Below are 18,143 nucleotides of genomic sequence, written 5' to 3'. Positions count from 1 at the left end.
CTCCCTGAAGATAGATGGATGGATAGATATATAGATAGATAGATAATCTATCCAAGACCGAGCCAGAAATCCAAAAATGCTGGGCAGATATTTCCTAGACACTTATACATTCTATGCAAAAAAAACTGTCAATGTTACCCAGGTGAACCATATTCACTGCAAATTTTCAGCTGTAAATTTCGAGAAATTACATTACCAATTTGCCCATGATATTAACACATCAACTGACCTAATTCAGACATTCTTTTCTCAAGGGCAATTGTCAATGGTTCCCAAATCTGGTAGTGCTGGTCAGATTTATTAGCAGGTGGAGTTACAGCACACAGTAAATGCTGATTTGAGATTTTACTTGTCTTAGAGGTAGGTTGCCACTTCATTTATAACATGTCTTATAATTGAAGTTTCAATGCAACTAGTAGCTCCTTAATTGAAGGGTCAGCATACTACTACTAATTAAAAACTGCAGATTTTTTGTGATAAGTGTTTTGAGTAGTGTATATTTCCAACAGCTTCTACAGCACAAATAATTAGCCATTTTATTACTCCATAAATTATATATTTTTCAAAGGACCAAAATGACACAAACATATATTGGTTTCAATGGCTTTTTACAACCAATAGCTAACAGCTGTCCCATAGTCAATCAATACTAGACATTAAAGCATTATTGCTCACAGAATTTATTAAGAAATGCATTCTGTACTGTAAAATGTCCCAGAATGATACACATAACCTTCTGCACTGCTGAGTTGAGCTCAATATATTCCAATTTGCTGAAGACCCAGTTTTAAAAAAAATTAATTGTATAAATCTATCAGCTAAATCGTAGGATATCAAGAGGGTTCCTATGTGAAAACTGCTGAAATTGTGCAGTTTGTGCACAAAACTATCTGGCCAAAGACCCATTGGTAAGAAGCACATTAAGAGGATTTACATTGTACTGGAGATAGCATTAGCACATTTTGCAAATTGTCTTCTTTCTTAAGGCATTACATCGGTGTCAGCTTATCTATTTAATTAACGAAATGTTACTGGTCACATGACTGGTGAAAAGAACGACTGCCTAAACTTGCAACTTGTGACAGTGATCTGGGCTGGAGATGACGTTTCTCTGCAATTTTCTCACCCTCTTGGGGAAGAGAAGTTCGCCTTTCGCTCAGAACCCTGGCTCAGTAGAGATTGGTTTAGCAGAATTGGACAATGAATTTGTGTTTCCCATTGCGATGGCACCTGCACTGGTGCTGCCAATGTATTGTGCATCAAAACACTTTTTAAAAAAAAAGAATCTTACAACACCAGGTTATAGTCCAACTGTTTTATTTCAAAATCACAAGCTTTCGGAGGCTTTCTCCTTCGTCAGGTGAGCGAGTGACGAAGGAGAAAGCCTCCGAAAGCTTGTGATTTTGAAATAAAACAGTTGGACTATAACCTGGTGTTGTAAGATTCCTTACATTTGTCAACCCCAGCCCATCACCGGCATCTCCACATCTTAAAAAAAAAGTTTGCATTTTAATTATATTCACAAAGTAGAAACTTTTTTTTAAAGAAGTAAAGCAGAGAAAGGTGCACTGACTGGTCATGCAGAACTGCAGTAAGATTAAGGATATCAGTGGGTCGAAAGACAATGGAAAATGCACACTGAGAAGCATCCGAGACTCACCACAAAGAGATGTGGAGCAGCGTTGAGGAAGTGTCTACTTTTGCTGCTTACAGCGATTCCAGGGAAGAAGGCAGCGGTCTAAAGGGATAGTGGTCATTTAGGAGAAATTTTCCGCAAACGTTTGAGGAAATGTCACACTGTGCACAATAACCTGTCTAAGCATGGTCATTTCAAAAACTGTGTGTTGCTTTCAACTGAGAATCAGCCATGGTGGATAGCATAGCAAGAATAAAAGGTCTAGTCTCCCTCAGAGGAACTTTCTGTATAAAGCCTGGCATAAGTGCAACCGCTGACAAAATAACGTTAGGGGTGGTGAAGGCCTGCCCGCTTAGTGCCATGCCTTTAAGGCTGTCTCAAACCAACTGGCAGTCTGCAAAATAAATTAGAACACAACCATCTGATTCAGTGATTCTCAAACTTTTTGTGGAATGGATCCAAGCCTCTCTCCCCTTTATCTAAGAATACGGATAGTGGCAACACTGCAAAAAAAACACCCTCCCTCCTTCATTTCTGTTTTTCACTCATTTATTTTTTTTTCTCTCCCAGTCCTCCATTTCTGTTTGTTGCTCGCCTCCACTTTGTTTGTCTTCGTGTCATCCTTTATTGTTTTGCTCTCTCGTTCTCTACTTTTGTTTCCTAATTTCTCTTCCACTGCCTTCCCTCCCTCACTTTTCACCTTTCTTACCTTATTCACTCCAAAAATGATCTTTTCAAGCCATTTCCTGCAGCACTGGAACTGGTATCTAGGGAACAGCATGAAGAGGAGGAAGCCGGATGGCAAGGTCTTTCAAATCAGCTGGGGAGCCAGACTTTAACAAACAGCAAGGCTTTCATACAGATTGAGGAGCCACAATGTAATGTGCAGTAGAGAGTGAGACTTGAAGACACAGTCCAGAAAGGGGCTTCAATACAGTGCAGGGAATGGGGCTTTCAAAAGGAGCACATTGGAACAGGAAATTAACAAGTCATCTTTTAAATGTTAGCTGGGACTAAGACTGGTGGTTGCAGCAGTGAAGGCCGAATTCACTTGCTATATAGCTAATTCAAGCTGCAGACAGAATGCACATTACACATAAGTGCCAGGTACATCACAACTTTTATTCCAACAGCTAAACAGTTCTGATGGGACTGCTTAAAATTTTTAATTTAGGATGCTTCTTTAAAAAGCTTGAGAGTCATACAGATTCCTAAAGCAGGAAAGAGTAGACAAATTCTTTTCATTATAAAGTTATAGTGCATACCTGGTACTAATACAATACCTACTAAAGATAATTCTAGCAGAAAATGCCAGTTTTAATTATAAAACACAAAAATAAAAAAAGTGAACACAACTTTGAAAACTTATTAGCCCTTCCTCTCATGATACAATCTTTGTCTTCCAGTAACTACAGAATCCTAAACATGGCTTGAATCAACACATGACATAAATATAAGGTTTCAATATTTTCCTCTTTGGTTGTCAATAAGCAAATAATGCACAAATAACAGAAGTGTCAGAATTCACATATTTTGTTAATACATGACACAAGCTGCAACATCTGCAACAACCCAGAACCAAAGGAATTTGACATATTCTATTCAAAATCCTGTTTCTGATTTTTCTGTTGCGAGTGACTGAAGGTTTAATCAAGGAAGCAGGCAATTCATCAATCCCAGCAATCATGCTCCCTGATGCCTGACAGCACCCACATGTTTTTTTCCCCCAAGAGCAAACCTGCCCACTTGTCAACACCACCACAGCAACCAACATAAAATGTATGATTAATGGTAAATGTGTTAATTTACGAGTTTTGGCTATCAACAATTCCCCGAATTAAAAGCAGAAAGAACCACGCAATTTAATGGGTTTAAAAACATAATGCTGTTTATTGGGTTAAGTTTTCACCAAAATGTTATTCTACTTATTTTTTAAAACTGATCATCGGGTCAGTGATTTTTTTTTTAAAGTGCAAGAATGAATGTTTCAAATAGAATTGTCAAATTTGCAACTCAATTCTTGATAGCATTTGGTAGCTTGGAGTAAAACTTGGTAACAAAAAGGTCACAATGACCAAAGCACTTAAATAACTGAATAAATATAATGATGGCTTTAGAAGTTCAAAAGTCAGGTCAAAATAGAGCTTTACTTTTTTGCACCTACACTTTTTACCACTCTGCTAGTTACACATTAAACAATTTACCCTTATACCAGCTACAAGCAATCCAAAAAAGAATCCTTGTAATCTAGAGCTCATACAGTTTACTTGCTAGTCTTGCAAAAAAAAAAATGAAGTAATTCTTTAGTTTCTTCTTAACTTCATTATTGTTTCATGAACCTATGAAAAATAGACAATTTTCACAGAGAAAGATATCTAAAATAGTCTTTTGCTTTAGAGCTAGAAATTTCAAATTAATGAAATGGTGTGGAATGGATCAATACGAAATATTCTGAAAATAAGGCAGAGGAACTCCATACAGTAAAATACCAGCTTCTTGCCAAGAGTCTCCTTAAATTTAATGTAGACAAATATTCCCTAGAAATGTGATTAGATAGTACAAAAAACTCCCCTGAAGCACTTTTGTGTAGGTCAAAAGGGTGAGCTGTTGAAAAGAAAGCAGCTGGATATCATTTGCATTACACTAATGTCTTCAGGTGACTTCATGGTACCTGGCAACTTTAGTCACCTAATTATACTGTGAGATTATTTCTTGTTCCGTGGAATTATCAAACTGTATTAAAAACAGTACTTGCACAAATAACACATGCTAATATGGCATACAATAACATTTAACTTGAGAGACATTTTGTTACTGGATTCCCACGGATTGTAACACTCACCTGATATGGCGTATAGGTTGGAGGTCTGGTGTTCAAAGTCAGGTCTGGTGCCGTGCATCTTACCTCTGAAACTAGCAGGAAGTGTCAAGGATATGTGCCTGGAGCAAAACAAAATAATATTTCCCATCAAAATAGGAGACCATTTCAGACTACACTCTTCCTGGCCATTTATTTGTTTTTAAATATACATCAATAAAATACTTATTTCTTGGTAACTACTCAAGGTCAAAAAATGGTACTGATAGAAACCTGCTCTTGAAAACTGAAATGTGCAAACAGCAGTGCGTTAAATCACATGCTCGTGTAATTAATTATTTTACGTGATAATTATTATTGACAAAAGTTTTAATTAATTGCTTTTTCTTAAAAGATAAATTAAGAGCCAAGATGTCAGCCTTTCGTCAGTGGTAGTACTCTCAATTTTGAGTCAGAAGGTTATGGGTTCAAGCCCCACTCCAGAAACTTGAGCACATAATCTAGGCTGACATTTTAGTGCAATACTAAGGGAGTACTGTACTGTCGGAGATGCTGTCTTTCAGATGAGATGTTAAACTAAATTCCCATCTTCCATCTCAAGCGTACGTAAACAATCCCATGGCACCATTTGAAGAGTGAGGGAGTTCTCCCAGTTTCTTGGCCAACATTTAGCCCTCAACCATCACCACTAAGCCAGATTAATTGGTTATTTACCATATTGTGGTTCGGGACATCCTGAAGTTGTGAAAGGTGCTATATAAAAGCAAGTTCTTTCTTATGTCATGTATTCTAAAGAATTTTTATACTATTCAATATTTGTGAGAGCAGATTTATAGACATGTCAGAAAATGTATTTAACTTTTAAAAAATTAATTTCACTTATACAGAAATTATTTGAAGAAACACTGACCCATGAATAAACTAGCATTGTTACTTTTTGTGTGCTGGTGTCACTACACTAACAGAAAAATCACATCTACACCTCCTGTGTGATAATTCACCTCAAATTGGTCCATCGCTAGCAGTGGCAGACCTAAAATGATCAATACTTCACCCTAATATTGTATAGCTTAAAATGCTCTCTCCAGACACAATTCACATTTGAAGAAACAAAATCTATAACTTCTGTGCTCGATGTTTTTCCACATTTCAAGTAAACTTAGCACCAAAATTTCACACATTCATCAATGCAGTCTACTGAAATAAATGTGCCTGCATGAGAATATCACACCCCATCATTACACTAGTGACATCACTACAAGACTAGCCAGGACATTCCTGTAGATTTGGCTACCATACACAACATGGTCCTTGTTACATCTGGTTAAATGATCATTAGAACCAAACTGGATGCTTTCATGACTGATGGCTTGCATTTATAAAGCATCTCATCACCTCTCAGATATGTCTCAAAGCAGTTCACTTACAATGAACTAATGTGACGAGTATGAGAGAATCAAGGCAACCATTTTGTGCGCAGCAAGATAATACCAACAGCAATAGACAAATGATCACCTCATCTGTTTTTGGTGGCATTGGTCAAGGTAGCAACATTGGTCAGGAGGCCGACACAATGCTAATACTTTGAATAGTACCATGAGATCTTTAACGTTCACCTGAACTACCAGAATAAGTAAATAAGGACTCAGTTTAAATGTTTCATCCAAAGACAGTACCATCAATAATGTATCACTCCCTCAGCACAGCACTGGAGTGTCAGCTTAGATGATTAAGTCAAACTACTGCTTTTGGGCTCAAGCACAAGCCTTCTGGTCAACTGAGCCAATCCAACACACTGTCTTACAAAGGCTGACTGTTCTGAAAATGCTTGGTTGGTTAATTACTAGAAAGTACAAGTCCATCTTTTTTGCAGTGATCAATACTGGCATAATATAATAAACCTGGAGATGAGAGTAGAATTTTTATTAGTTTCCTTGAAAAGATTGCCAGATAGCTGCTTTAAATACCATGAATCATTGCTGGAATTACAATATTTCTGTCTTAGTGTTGTTTTATTTGAGTACAATAATTAATAGCACACTAGCCTCCAGTAAAAACTCATGTATTGTTTCTCACATGAAAGAGAGCTGCCTTTTTTTCTACAAAAGCTTCATTAATGTGACATTGTTTGTGTCCTAAGGAAAGTCACAACAAACTGAAATACAGTAAATAAAAAACAGTTTTGTCATATAATTATGTATTCAATAGAAAGTAATTTAAATCTACAGAAAAAAAGGCCCGTAACAGACACTAAAACTGGTGGGTTAGTGTAGTAAATGATATTCTCCCAGAACAAACCACTGGAATATCAAACTGGCAGTAATTTGCAATACTTTCAAGTCAGTGACAAATACATTAACGGACTAGTAGCTGGGAATTATAAGGCAGCAACACAAATCTAGATGATGGTTGTAAATAATGGGAGTTACAACCCCTGATAGAAAAATAAAGTTTAATAGTCAATCCTTTCCGAAAACATTATCCAAATAAAGCCAAAGGTTTATGCACATATTAATGAAGTACATTGGAAGCGTTCACCTTATATATATATATTAGTTAAAGTTACTTCAGAAGCCTTTCTGGCTCAAGTTCTAACCAGCTTCCGCAACATTTCACAGGTAATCAGCTCAATCCTAGGCCTCTACCAATATCATTCTAGATATGACCATTAACAACTGCTAACCAAGGGAAGTCACCATCCATTTGTTCCTCCCTCACCGTAAGAAAACAATAGCATTCTGCTCAGCCTGTCTTGTTCCCCCCTTCACCATCAACACTGGGAGCTTACCACATGGCGATGACCATCTAAACTAGAGCACTTTCATGACATACTACATTTGGTTATTTATCTAAAGGATATTCTGGTCAGTAAAATAAATAGCTACTTTTGAATGCATTTGTTTCTTTGCTAAATACCCAAATAAAAATCAACTCTTGCTCAACTGGAAAGAGTTAAACCAGAATCCATAACCTACAGATCAGTCCTGGGTAACATCACCAAAAGGGACCAAGTTTAAATCTTCGTCAGCAGTTATACTACACTACTGTTGCAAGACAGGTAGTTGTAGAGTGGGAAGTCCAGCACTCAGCTTCCTCCCATGCCTCCTTTTTAACATTAAGAAAGCCCATGCAGCTGAATCTGCTTGATCATAACATTATGACTCAAAATTAACATTATAAAGTCCTCAAAGATCCAATGGACCAAGGGAGCATTTAAATCTCAGCTTCACGCCAAACTGCAGTTATATTCCAGTTGGTGTGAAGCCTAAACGGTATGTGATGGCCTCCCGGAGGCAATCTGACACAGCTTGCTTTTACTGGATTTAGAAGTCAGATCAGGACCTTAACTCCTGAATTATAGTGCCACTTTGCACTGATGTACATCCAAAGCCAGATGCAAAACTGCTATTATAACTGCAGCCTTACAGTTAATACACATACACACTTAAAGTAATCTGTAACATAGGCATGTAAAAGTAATTCAATCTACTACAGCCTTTATGTGCCAAGTGAGGATTTTAAGGCAGGATGTAAAAAAAATAAAAAATTGCCTGCCACAACAAAAATGAACATTACAATTAAAAATTCCCAGAGTTCTTCAAATACACATCTTCTAAATACCTGCACTTGTGCAACATATGGCAAATCAATTACCAGTCTAAATTCTAACACAAAAAATATGGCAAGCATTGCACAGAAATAATCAACAGCAACGGTTTGCCTCAGATTAGAGCAGCCACTAGAGTTTTGAATACAATTAATCATCATTCCCAGGCTATAGGAAGCCATATTGACACTTATTCATAATTTGAATATTTAATTACAGTGAACTTCCTCATCAAATTATCGCAAACTGGGAGAAAAGCCTGAAAGATTTCAATAATTATAGGTTTTAACCCCTCAACTGCTACTCCTGTGAGGGTTTAATTAGCATATTGCATAATGGGCTGAAGGGAAAATAACAATGTGCAGATAGAGTAATAAGGTACTTCTGATTACAGCAGGTTAAAAGTAGAATACTACATGTTCAGTCAAGTCAAGAAGCCAATTAGAAAGGAAACTGCAGACCATCGTCACATAAGCTACTGATAAATCTGTAGCTCACTAAGCCAGGAAATCAATATCCCTATTTTCAGGCTTTATTTTTTGTTGGGTATTTAAATCAAACAACTTTTTAACAATATTTTCATAGCTCTGATTTTTTTTTTAAATGATGGCTACGTCTGTGTCTCAAGACAATCTGTTTGCATCTTCCACATACAAAGTGATGTTAGCGTTACATTAAGTTAGGATTACTGATGACCTCCAAGTTGACATTGTCAGCAGACTCACTTACAGTGTTCAAAATCAGTAAGTTTGGAGCAAACTAAGGGGTTGCAACAACTCCACGAACTGCAACGACTGAATAGAAAATCACCTATATTTGTCGATCATGAAGTTATGACAGTTATGCATCAGGATGCTAAGACATAATTCCCCTTAATGTTGAGCTCAGTATTTCAAATTAATCCTGAGCCTTCACTTTGGTCTGCAAGTCTGAAGACTGTTAAACTGAGCTGGAACCAACCCCATCACTCAGACTGATTGCAGGACCAGTCTGAATATAAAAATCAGTGGACCAGGCAAACAAAAAACTCTTCCTGGATAAACTATACTCAACCCCCTGCCTTCCACTCTTGAAAAATTAAAGATGAAAAAAATGCATATGAAAATAATTAAAGAAAACTTAAAAAGTTCAAATGAGTGTACTAAATCAAAAAAAAAATCACATGCACTATATGCCAGTACAAAATTAAGTCTATTCAAAAAAATTGTTACAGTACAATGATTACAAGGTAGTAACTTGTTTTACGAAGTCAATTTTCCATTTTATATACCAATATTAGAGGTGGAAAATCTAACTGGGTATTAGAATAGTGAAATCCTAGATCTATCATTCCACTGACTTTTTAAATCAGTTGCTACTTAGTAGCTAAAGTTTAAATCTCAGGTACTAAAGTTATGCTACTGGGGGAAAAAATGCCATTTTAGACAGGTGCTGCATTCCAGATGCAACTAAAACTAAATGTTCATATTTTCACTGCTAATGCTGATTTAATGGTCTGCCACATGCTAACAATAGAGCATTGCTGTTTGTGACTATAAGTGGTTCAAAATTATGATTAGACATTAATATTTGAACAGGTCAATAGCCTTTAGGACTGTGAATTCGACCACACCACGGAACAAAATAGCAGTTCATATTAAAAATTTTTTAGCCTGTTGGCTGCCAAAATTGGTTAAAGTCAAGTATGCATCATGCCAGAAATGAAATCCCACTGGGCTATAACAGTCACTGATAACTGCTGCTTTACATTTCTTGCCACCAACACAGGATGCATTCACGTAGGTCTCAGAGCACTGAATTCCCTTTGCACCATTCAAGATATGCACACACTTACCAACGTTTAACGGCTTCAAAAACTAGAAATGTGACCAACACGCAGAAATGCCATCTCCTTCCAACAAAACTGAAAAGATTGCAGAAATCATGCAAAAGCCAAACAAAACATTGCAAGAACAGAGACATGGAAATCCTAGTGTGAATTAAAAGCTTTTAACTAGTCCTTCCACACAATTTTATTGCATATTTTTACTGCAGTTAAGGATTTGAGCATGTTACATATTTTTTTTAAATGACAAACTCATTTGTTGGTGATAAAAAAGTACTTTTGCAGGACTGCCCATCACTGCAATTTTGCGATGTACTGTTTTTAACGCAAAGTTATTTCCTACTACTTTGTTTTCTGTCCACTCTTTTGATCCCTAATCTCCAAGGTACCATCCAGGGCCATGTGATAAACTAGGCAGAGCTGAAACTTGCGCAGTGTTGCTCGTCAGCGAGAATTGACCTAAGGTCCTGGTGCACCTAACCATCATGGCTGGAAGTGTGGTTAGGAAAAACTATGTGGAGATCTATGAAGCACAATTTAGGGATATAGTAAAGGAAAAAAAAATCGACTAGGATTCTGGCTCCTGATTACGATATAGTGACCTGGTGGAAGCACGTGTAAGTAATTCCAAGTTCACCATTATATCTTAAAGGATCCCACTTCTGCAGCAAATAATCCCTATAATGCTATATTTTAATCTTGGAGAAACATTGAGAGTTTGCATGATCATTTGGTAAAATAACTATCTGCGGTGTAGGAAAACTGTTGGCAACAGATATGACTATCACAAGCCATCATCCCATTTTGTTAAGGCTGTTTTTTGCTTGATCTACAATTTTCAATCAAATTTCGTAAGCAGGTTGCAGGTTGCTTATACATTACGATAAAAGACTGTAGCTTCAAGAGTTTGTCTGAAGGAGATGAGAGAATTGCAAAATCTTCTAAATGATCATTTTTGATTAAAAGCATTTTAAATGCTACTTGTGCTGTAAGGTATCTATATATTTTCATTTCTGTAGAATTCAGACAGTAAATTCAATCAGCACTTTCAGCTGGTATAACATTTGATATTGATTGCGGCTTTTGGATGGACAAGAGTTCTAGTAGGAATCGTACCGATGTTTCAATGCATAATGTTGCTGCTGAATAAGGGCTGTGTTAATCTTGGGCTCCACTAACTCAAGTATTTCTCAAAGAATTTAAATCAAAACTAAAGATACAATATGCATCTCCTGACTTTTAAAAAAAAAACTGCAAATCATAGAATCATATAGCACAAAAAGAGGCCATTCAGCCCATCGTACCTGTGCCGACTCTTTGAAAGAGCTATCCAATTAGTCCCACTCCCTTGCTCTTTCACCATAGCCCTGCAAATGCTAAAAATGTGAAACAAAAACAGAACTGCTAGAAATACACAGAAGGACTATTAGCATATCAATGTTCTAAGTTTAGACTCTCCTTGTCAAAACTGTAGCAGAAGGTTTACACCTGAAGCATTGGCCCATCTTTCTCTTCATAAATGTGTATTTCCATCATTTTCTGTTTATTTTTCACTTTCCATTTATAACTTTGCCATTTTTTTCAATATAGGTTACTTAATTTTAGATTTTTTACAACAACTTGCAAGTAAGTTATTTTTTCACGTTGATCCACAAAATATCACAGTAATTGTTTCTTAATAAGAATCTATACTGTTACAAGATCTCTAGAGCCATAATTAGAGAGAACTAATTGAAGCTGTGTTTTGACACTCTTACCAAATTCACGGATGCAATGTGACACATTCTCAACACTGTTACTTCATAACCATGGAGACAGTGAAAGCATTAAACTAATAAATCTCATTTGCATTCCCATCATGCAATTATGACTGAGCTAAATACTATCTCATGCACTGCTATTTCACACAAAGTTTCTAATCTAAAAAAGATATGAACAATGAAATTTATCTGACACTCGAGAAATTCAGATACCGGTATAAATCTAGGCTTTTCCAAGTTGAGCAAAAAATACAGTGCACTAATTTTCATAATCTTTTCACAGACAAATCATTCTTGTATTTAAACAAAAAGGAGGCAAGAACCATCAACACTAACAAATATTAGACACTATTCAGTGTTGTGATGCATTCAGAACAAGACAGGCTAGATCTAAAATCAGTAAATTGGATAATAGTTAGAGTGTTAAAGATGCTAACTACGTTAATATTCGATGTGCCGCATCATGATTGCATTCTGAGTATCACTATCTTGCCAGTAGTGTGCATAAGGCAACTCGTTCTGTATTAGCTTGACTCTATTTCAATCTACAAAACTGTATTAAAACTAGATCTGGTTGCATCAATGGCAGATCACGTCAATTGTTCAAAGTTCCAGGCTTCAACTGATCGAAAAAAACAGATTTTGGAACTAGTTAATCCAACCTCCAAAATAAACAGCAATACCCAGGAGGTACCAAAGAAAGGTAAACAACGTTCTGGGCACTGCACCTCAAGAACATATTGCCCTTGATGGTGTTGCACCGCAGATTCACCAGAATAATACCGGGGGTTAAATTATGAGGACAGGTTGCATAAACTTGGCTTGTATTCCCTGGAGAATAGAAGATTGAGGGGTGATCTAATTGAGGAGTTTAAAATGTTAAAAGAATTCGATAGGTTAAGTAGAGAAACTGTTTCCTTTGGTAGGGGATTCCAGAAAAGGGGGCATAATCTTAAAATTAGAGCCGTGCCATTCAGGAGTAAAATCAGGAAACATTTCTTCACACAGAAGGTATCATAAACCTGGAACTCTCTCCCCTAAAAGGCTGTGGATGCTAGACCATTGAAACTTTCAAGACTGAGGTCAATAGGTTGTTAGGAACATAGGAACAGGAGTAGGCCATTCAGCCCCTTGAACCTGTTCTGCCATTCAATGAGATCATGGCTAATCTGTATCCAAACTCCATTTACCCACCTTGGCTCCATATCCCTTAATACCCTTGGCTAGCAAAAATCTATCAATCTCAGATTTAAAATTATTCACTGAGCTAGCATCTACTGCATTTTGAGAGAGTGTTCCACACTTCTACCACCCTTTGCATGAAGAAGTGTTTCCTAACCTCAATGTCCTGGCTCTGATTTTAAGATTATGTCTCCTTGTCCTAGGTTTCGCCATCATCAGAAAGAGTTTTGATCTATCCTATTAGCTATTTTCAAAATTCTAAAAACCTCAATCCACCCTTTAACCATCTATACTCCAGGGAACACAAGCCTAGTTTATTCCTTCATAATTTAACCCTTGGAGCCCTGGTAACCTTCTGGTGAATCTGCGCTGCACTCTTTCCAATACCAATATATCCTTTCTAAAGGTGTGGTGCCCAGAACTGTACACAGTACACCATATATGGTCTAACTCGAGCTTTGTATAAGCTGTAGAAAAATTTCCTCCCTTTTATATTCTAGCCCTCTAGTTATAAAGGCTAACATTCCATTAACCTTTTTGATTATTTTTGGTACCCAACATTTTAATGATTGTGTACATGGACCCCTAAATCTCTTTGGACCTCCACTATTCATCATTTAAAAAACTCAGATCTATCCTTTTTTGGTCCAAAATGGATGACCTCACACTTACCTGTGCTGAAATCCATCTGCCACAGTTTTGCCCACTCACTTAATTCATCAATGTCTCTTTGTAATTTTATGCTCCCATCCACACTACCTACTATGCCACCAATTTTTGTGTCATCAGCAAACTTAGATATACAGCTCCCTATTGTGTTATCTAAGTCATCAATAGATATAAGTGAATAGATCCTTGCGGGACACTACAAGTCACTTCCTTCCAATTCGAGTACATACCCATTATCCCTCCTCAATGTCTTCTACCTCCTAACCAGATTAATAATTTGCCTTCAATTCCAGGGCTTAGGCAAGAGTATCAAGGGATATGGATCAAAGGCGGTCAACTGGGGTAGAGGTACAGATCAGCCATGATCTAATTGAATGGTGGAACAGGCTCAAGGGAATGAAAGGCCTACTCCTGTTCCTATGTGCTATTGAGGAAGCCAACCTGAATCCCAGATCTCAAAAGAAAAAGCACGATGTTTCAGGAAATGTGAAAGTACAATATTATTTGCACAAGACCAAACTCAAACAGAACCACTTGTACAAAGCATAAAAGCACAGCACATAAGTGCTTGATCACTGCCACGAAGATCAAAATGACCTTGAGCAGTAACAACCAAATATTATTCTGTACACATTAAACTGAAATCATTCAACTCTCAATAGGAATACCCCAGTTCAACAAAAACTACCTTTAATCAATCCTATTACAATTTTCATCCAACAACTCCTTGTAGGTTACTTGACATAATTTACTTTCTAACTTGATTTTGTAGCATTCAACTGATAACCATAGATGATACTGCTTCTCAAATCTCTAGAGCAACTGCAGTGTGTAAACGATCCAGGTTCACTGACTCCGGTGACCATACACCACACCAAAAGAGGGTGTGTCCAGATGCAGCAATAGCAGCGTAAACGTTTTTTTTATATGTTTGAGATGTAGGAGAGTGTGGTAAGGCTGCATTTACTGCCCATCCCTAGTTGCCCTAAGTAGTTAGGCCTAGGCTGCCTTCTTGAACTGCCTGTTTAAACATCCGAGTGGTTTGCTAGCCCAATTCATAGAACATTAAGAAATAACCATGCAGGACATCAGGTAACAGATTCCTTTCCATTTGTTGCGTTTTTAACAATTTGGCAGCTTTCATAATAATTTTTCTGGTGTTAGCCCACAAATTACCAGATTCATGGAATTCAATATCACAGCTTGCCACGGTAGGATATAAGCTCACAACCTCTGGGTTGCTCGTTCAGTCCCATAACCAACACTCTACCATACAAAACAATTATTAGTTTTACTGCTGCAGTGGCCATGTTTTAGAGCCATTAATGGGACAATTGGTGGCTAAGTACCTTCTCTAGCTATTAGCTGCAAACTGTAACCTAAAAAGAAATATATAGTTCTTTTTAAATGTGTTGCACCTCATGTGGAATATGTCCAATATCATAAATGGGGTGGTTTCTACAGCACTCAGGGTCTATGTCTCAAAACATGGCAATATAAACATGCCATAAAATATGGAGAACTCAGCAATATGCTTTTGTGTCACAATTCCACCTCACTTAATTAGTAGCGCATTTGCTGACAATTTTGAAGCAGACCATTCCTATCATCAGCAATCATGTTTATTAAAAGGGAAATATATTCTCCAGGATTGTCAATAGCCCTGAATGTGTACAAGAAAGGTACCTGTACACGAACAACATTTCAGAGTTTTATGCTTTCAACCTGCTGTACAAAGGCAACCTTGCAACAGGCATGTTGTATACAATCTCCTGTTCAATGGCATCGTGGTTCCTCTCCAGCAACATCATCAAAAAAAACAAGAAGCTCTAGGCAGCATTCATGTCACTGGAGACAACTTCATGTAGTCATTGACAAGGAGATTTTATACTGAAAGTTTGTTCCCAGACTGCCACTGACCTACAGTTTGAAAGCATAAAAACAAGGGCAGAACTAAGACACGCCAGTAAGTGGCATTCAGAACAATGTGGAAATTCAGTAAAATGCATTTCTCCTTTAACCCTACATTGCAGGAAGCTTTCAAAAGAATAGAACTTAAAAGCTTTATTTGATCCAGGATATTTTGAGTATCTAAATGAAAGCTACCTTTCAAAAGTTGTCAGTGCATTTTCCTATCACGAGAAGCAGTAAACAAAATCTACCCAAACTGGCTGAAGAGCAGCAGCCATCTGCATAGAGACAGATACGTGGATGTTTTTGAAGTAAAACATTTTCAACTCCACTTATAAAGAGACATGTCTTTTTCAAATACTTTGCATTATTATACAGGACATATTACTGAAAGGTTCTGAAGACTTGTATTTAACTTTTCAGTCTTCAAGATTATGAAAGTATCACCAAATGCTGACGGTGAACAGCCTGTTACCTTTGCATGTTGGGAGCACCACCGAGAATATCCATTTGGAATAGCATTCTGAATAGTAATTTCAAAGCAACTAGACAGAGCACTTCGCAGCTGGACCAAAATCTGCCGGAATCAGTCGAACCCACACATCATCCACAAAGGTGGCCATCGTCTAGGCTATCGCATGCTCATGAAAGTGGAAAAAGCAGGCAACAGTGGGACCCTAAACAGGGAGCAATGGGTTTCTTTTTGCATTTGTGTTTTAAATCAAATGTGCAGTTTAGTAAAGGCTTGGTTTCTGATTTTGCATTCTTTATTTACTCTTTAAAACTTTCACCAAAACAATTTAAGACAGAATATCAAAAGATGGTCATTTAATAAAGAATTGGAAAAAACTTGCATTTATGTAGCAATTTTCACAAGATTCCCCAAAGCACTTTACAGCCAATAAGTTAATTTTGAGGTGTAGTCATTTTTTTTAAGGCAAACATGACAATAAATGTGCACTTAGCAAGGACCCACAAACAAATGAGATGAATGACCAGTTAATCTGCATGTCAGTGTTGGTTGAGGAAGGAATGTTGGCCATTTTGTTATAGAATCTTTTTCATCCACCTGAACAAGCAGACAGAGCTTCAGCTTAAAGTCTCATCCAAAAGACAGCTCTTCTGAAAATGCAGCACTTCCTCGATACTGCAGTGAAGCATCAGTCTGGCTAATGTGCTCAAGACCTGGAGTTGGGCTTGAATTCTCAATTTTCTGATCCAGAGGTGAGCGATTACCACTGAACTAAGCTGACAACCTAGTATTTAACAAGGGAATAGTGAACATGTAACTTCTGTATTGTATGGCAAATGCTTCTCAGAGAAACAGGAAACATATATAGTTAGGACAAATGTCTCAAAACTGGTGGTTGCTAACTGTATAGTTCAATCTCTTTAATTTCTCTAAAGTACCAATATTTAACATTTCTAATCACCGAAAGCAACCCTAGCTTAACAAATGGCAGTGAACTTTGTATTTATACCCTTGCTTACAGGGGACAGAGTTCAACACAACAATTCAATGTGGGAGAAGATTACACACAGATAGGAGAAAGTTTGACCATCAGTAAAACATATATGGACATGAAGGAAAGTAACTTTATATAAAAACTATGAACAGAGAAAAGTTAGTGAGAATGTATCAAATTATAGTTAAATATGATCAATGCCTCCACACAGTGGCTATGCACGTGTAAAATGGTGGCAAATGGATAAGTGGATTTATTTACTCAACATACCATTCGCTCTTTTCACAGAGAAAGGAGAAGCCAGTCTTTCTCCAACCAAACCTGAAGGTTTCTCACCAAATCATCAACCCTCACCACACTTGAAGCAGATACCAATACAAATGTATACATTATGGGAAAAGCATCTTAAGAATGAGGTACAGGTGAGTCATCAAACACTGGTGAGGAAGCGATAGCAGCGCTGGTGGTTGAGGACAGTCCATTTAGTACATGCAGAGTCACAACATCCCGAGTACCCCTGTTGGGGCTATAGAATGTAAGTCTGCTTTCCAATAGAAGCTGGCAAAGCACCAATATCAAGTGGTTACTTTCCTCCTTTTTGTTTTATTACTTGCTCTTGGTATATGGGTGATGCTGGCAAGGCTACATTTATTACCCATCTCTAAATGCCCTGAGGTGGTGGGGCTTCTTGAACTGCTGCAGTCCTTGTGCTGGTAGTACTCCCAACAACTGTGTTAGGTAGGGAATTCCATGATGTTTACACAGCACTGATGAAGGAATGGTGGTCTATGTCAAGTCAGTATGGTGTGCAACTTCAGCAAGACCATGGAGGAGATGCAGTTCATCTGATCCTGCTGTTATTTTTGTCCTTCTTGATGGCAGAATTGCAGAGCTGTGTTGGCAAAGAAAGCTTGTAACTACATTAGAAAATGGTCTGGGGTGCTGTGGAGGAGTCCATCATCCTGATGTACACTGCCAGGTACCACGATTGAGTCACAGAGCACATGGCTGCTTTAGTAAGTCATCCATGGAACCATAACCTAGCAAGAAGTCAATGCCTTCAGAAGAGGAACAGAGAAAATTGGCAGAAATAGAGTAAGGAAAAAAAGTAAAATTTTAAAGCACTTAAAAGAACCACGGGGTGGCCATTGTTTACAAGCTCTAAAAAGACTCTTTGCTATTCCCCTTTTGACCATCAATATTCAGTCAGTCAAATTTACTCAGCAGCTAAACTTCAGTTGTGTCAGGCGTGGCTCAGTGGTAGCACTC

General features: G+C 37.4%; 1 protein-coding gene across 2 annotated transcripts in view; it reads right to left on the bottom strand.

The window, feature by feature from the left end:
• Positions 1 to 18,143, bottom strand: part of LOC137300575 (multivesicular body subunit 12B-like) — a 130,754-nt gene that overhangs the window by 64,643 nt on the left and 47,968 nt on the right. For both annotated transcript variants that reach the window (XM_067969739.1, XM_067969738.1), the window contains exon 7: positions 4,479 to 4,576. In XM_067969739.1, coding sequence (XP_067825840.1) covers positions 4,479 to 4,576 — 98 coding nt within the window. The remainder of the gene's footprint in view (positions 1 to 4,478; positions 4,577 to 18,143) is intronic.

Source organism: Heptranchias perlo, chromosome 31, assembly GCF_035084215.1.
Source record: "Heptranchias perlo isolate sHepPer1 chromosome 31, sHepPer1.hap1, whole genome shotgun sequence".
Classification (NCBI taxonomy): domain Eukaryota; kingdom Metazoa; phylum Chordata; class Chondrichthyes; order Hexanchiformes; family Hexanchidae; genus Heptranchias; species Heptranchias perlo.
This window is presented reverse-complemented; position numbering and strand designations above follow the sequence as displayed.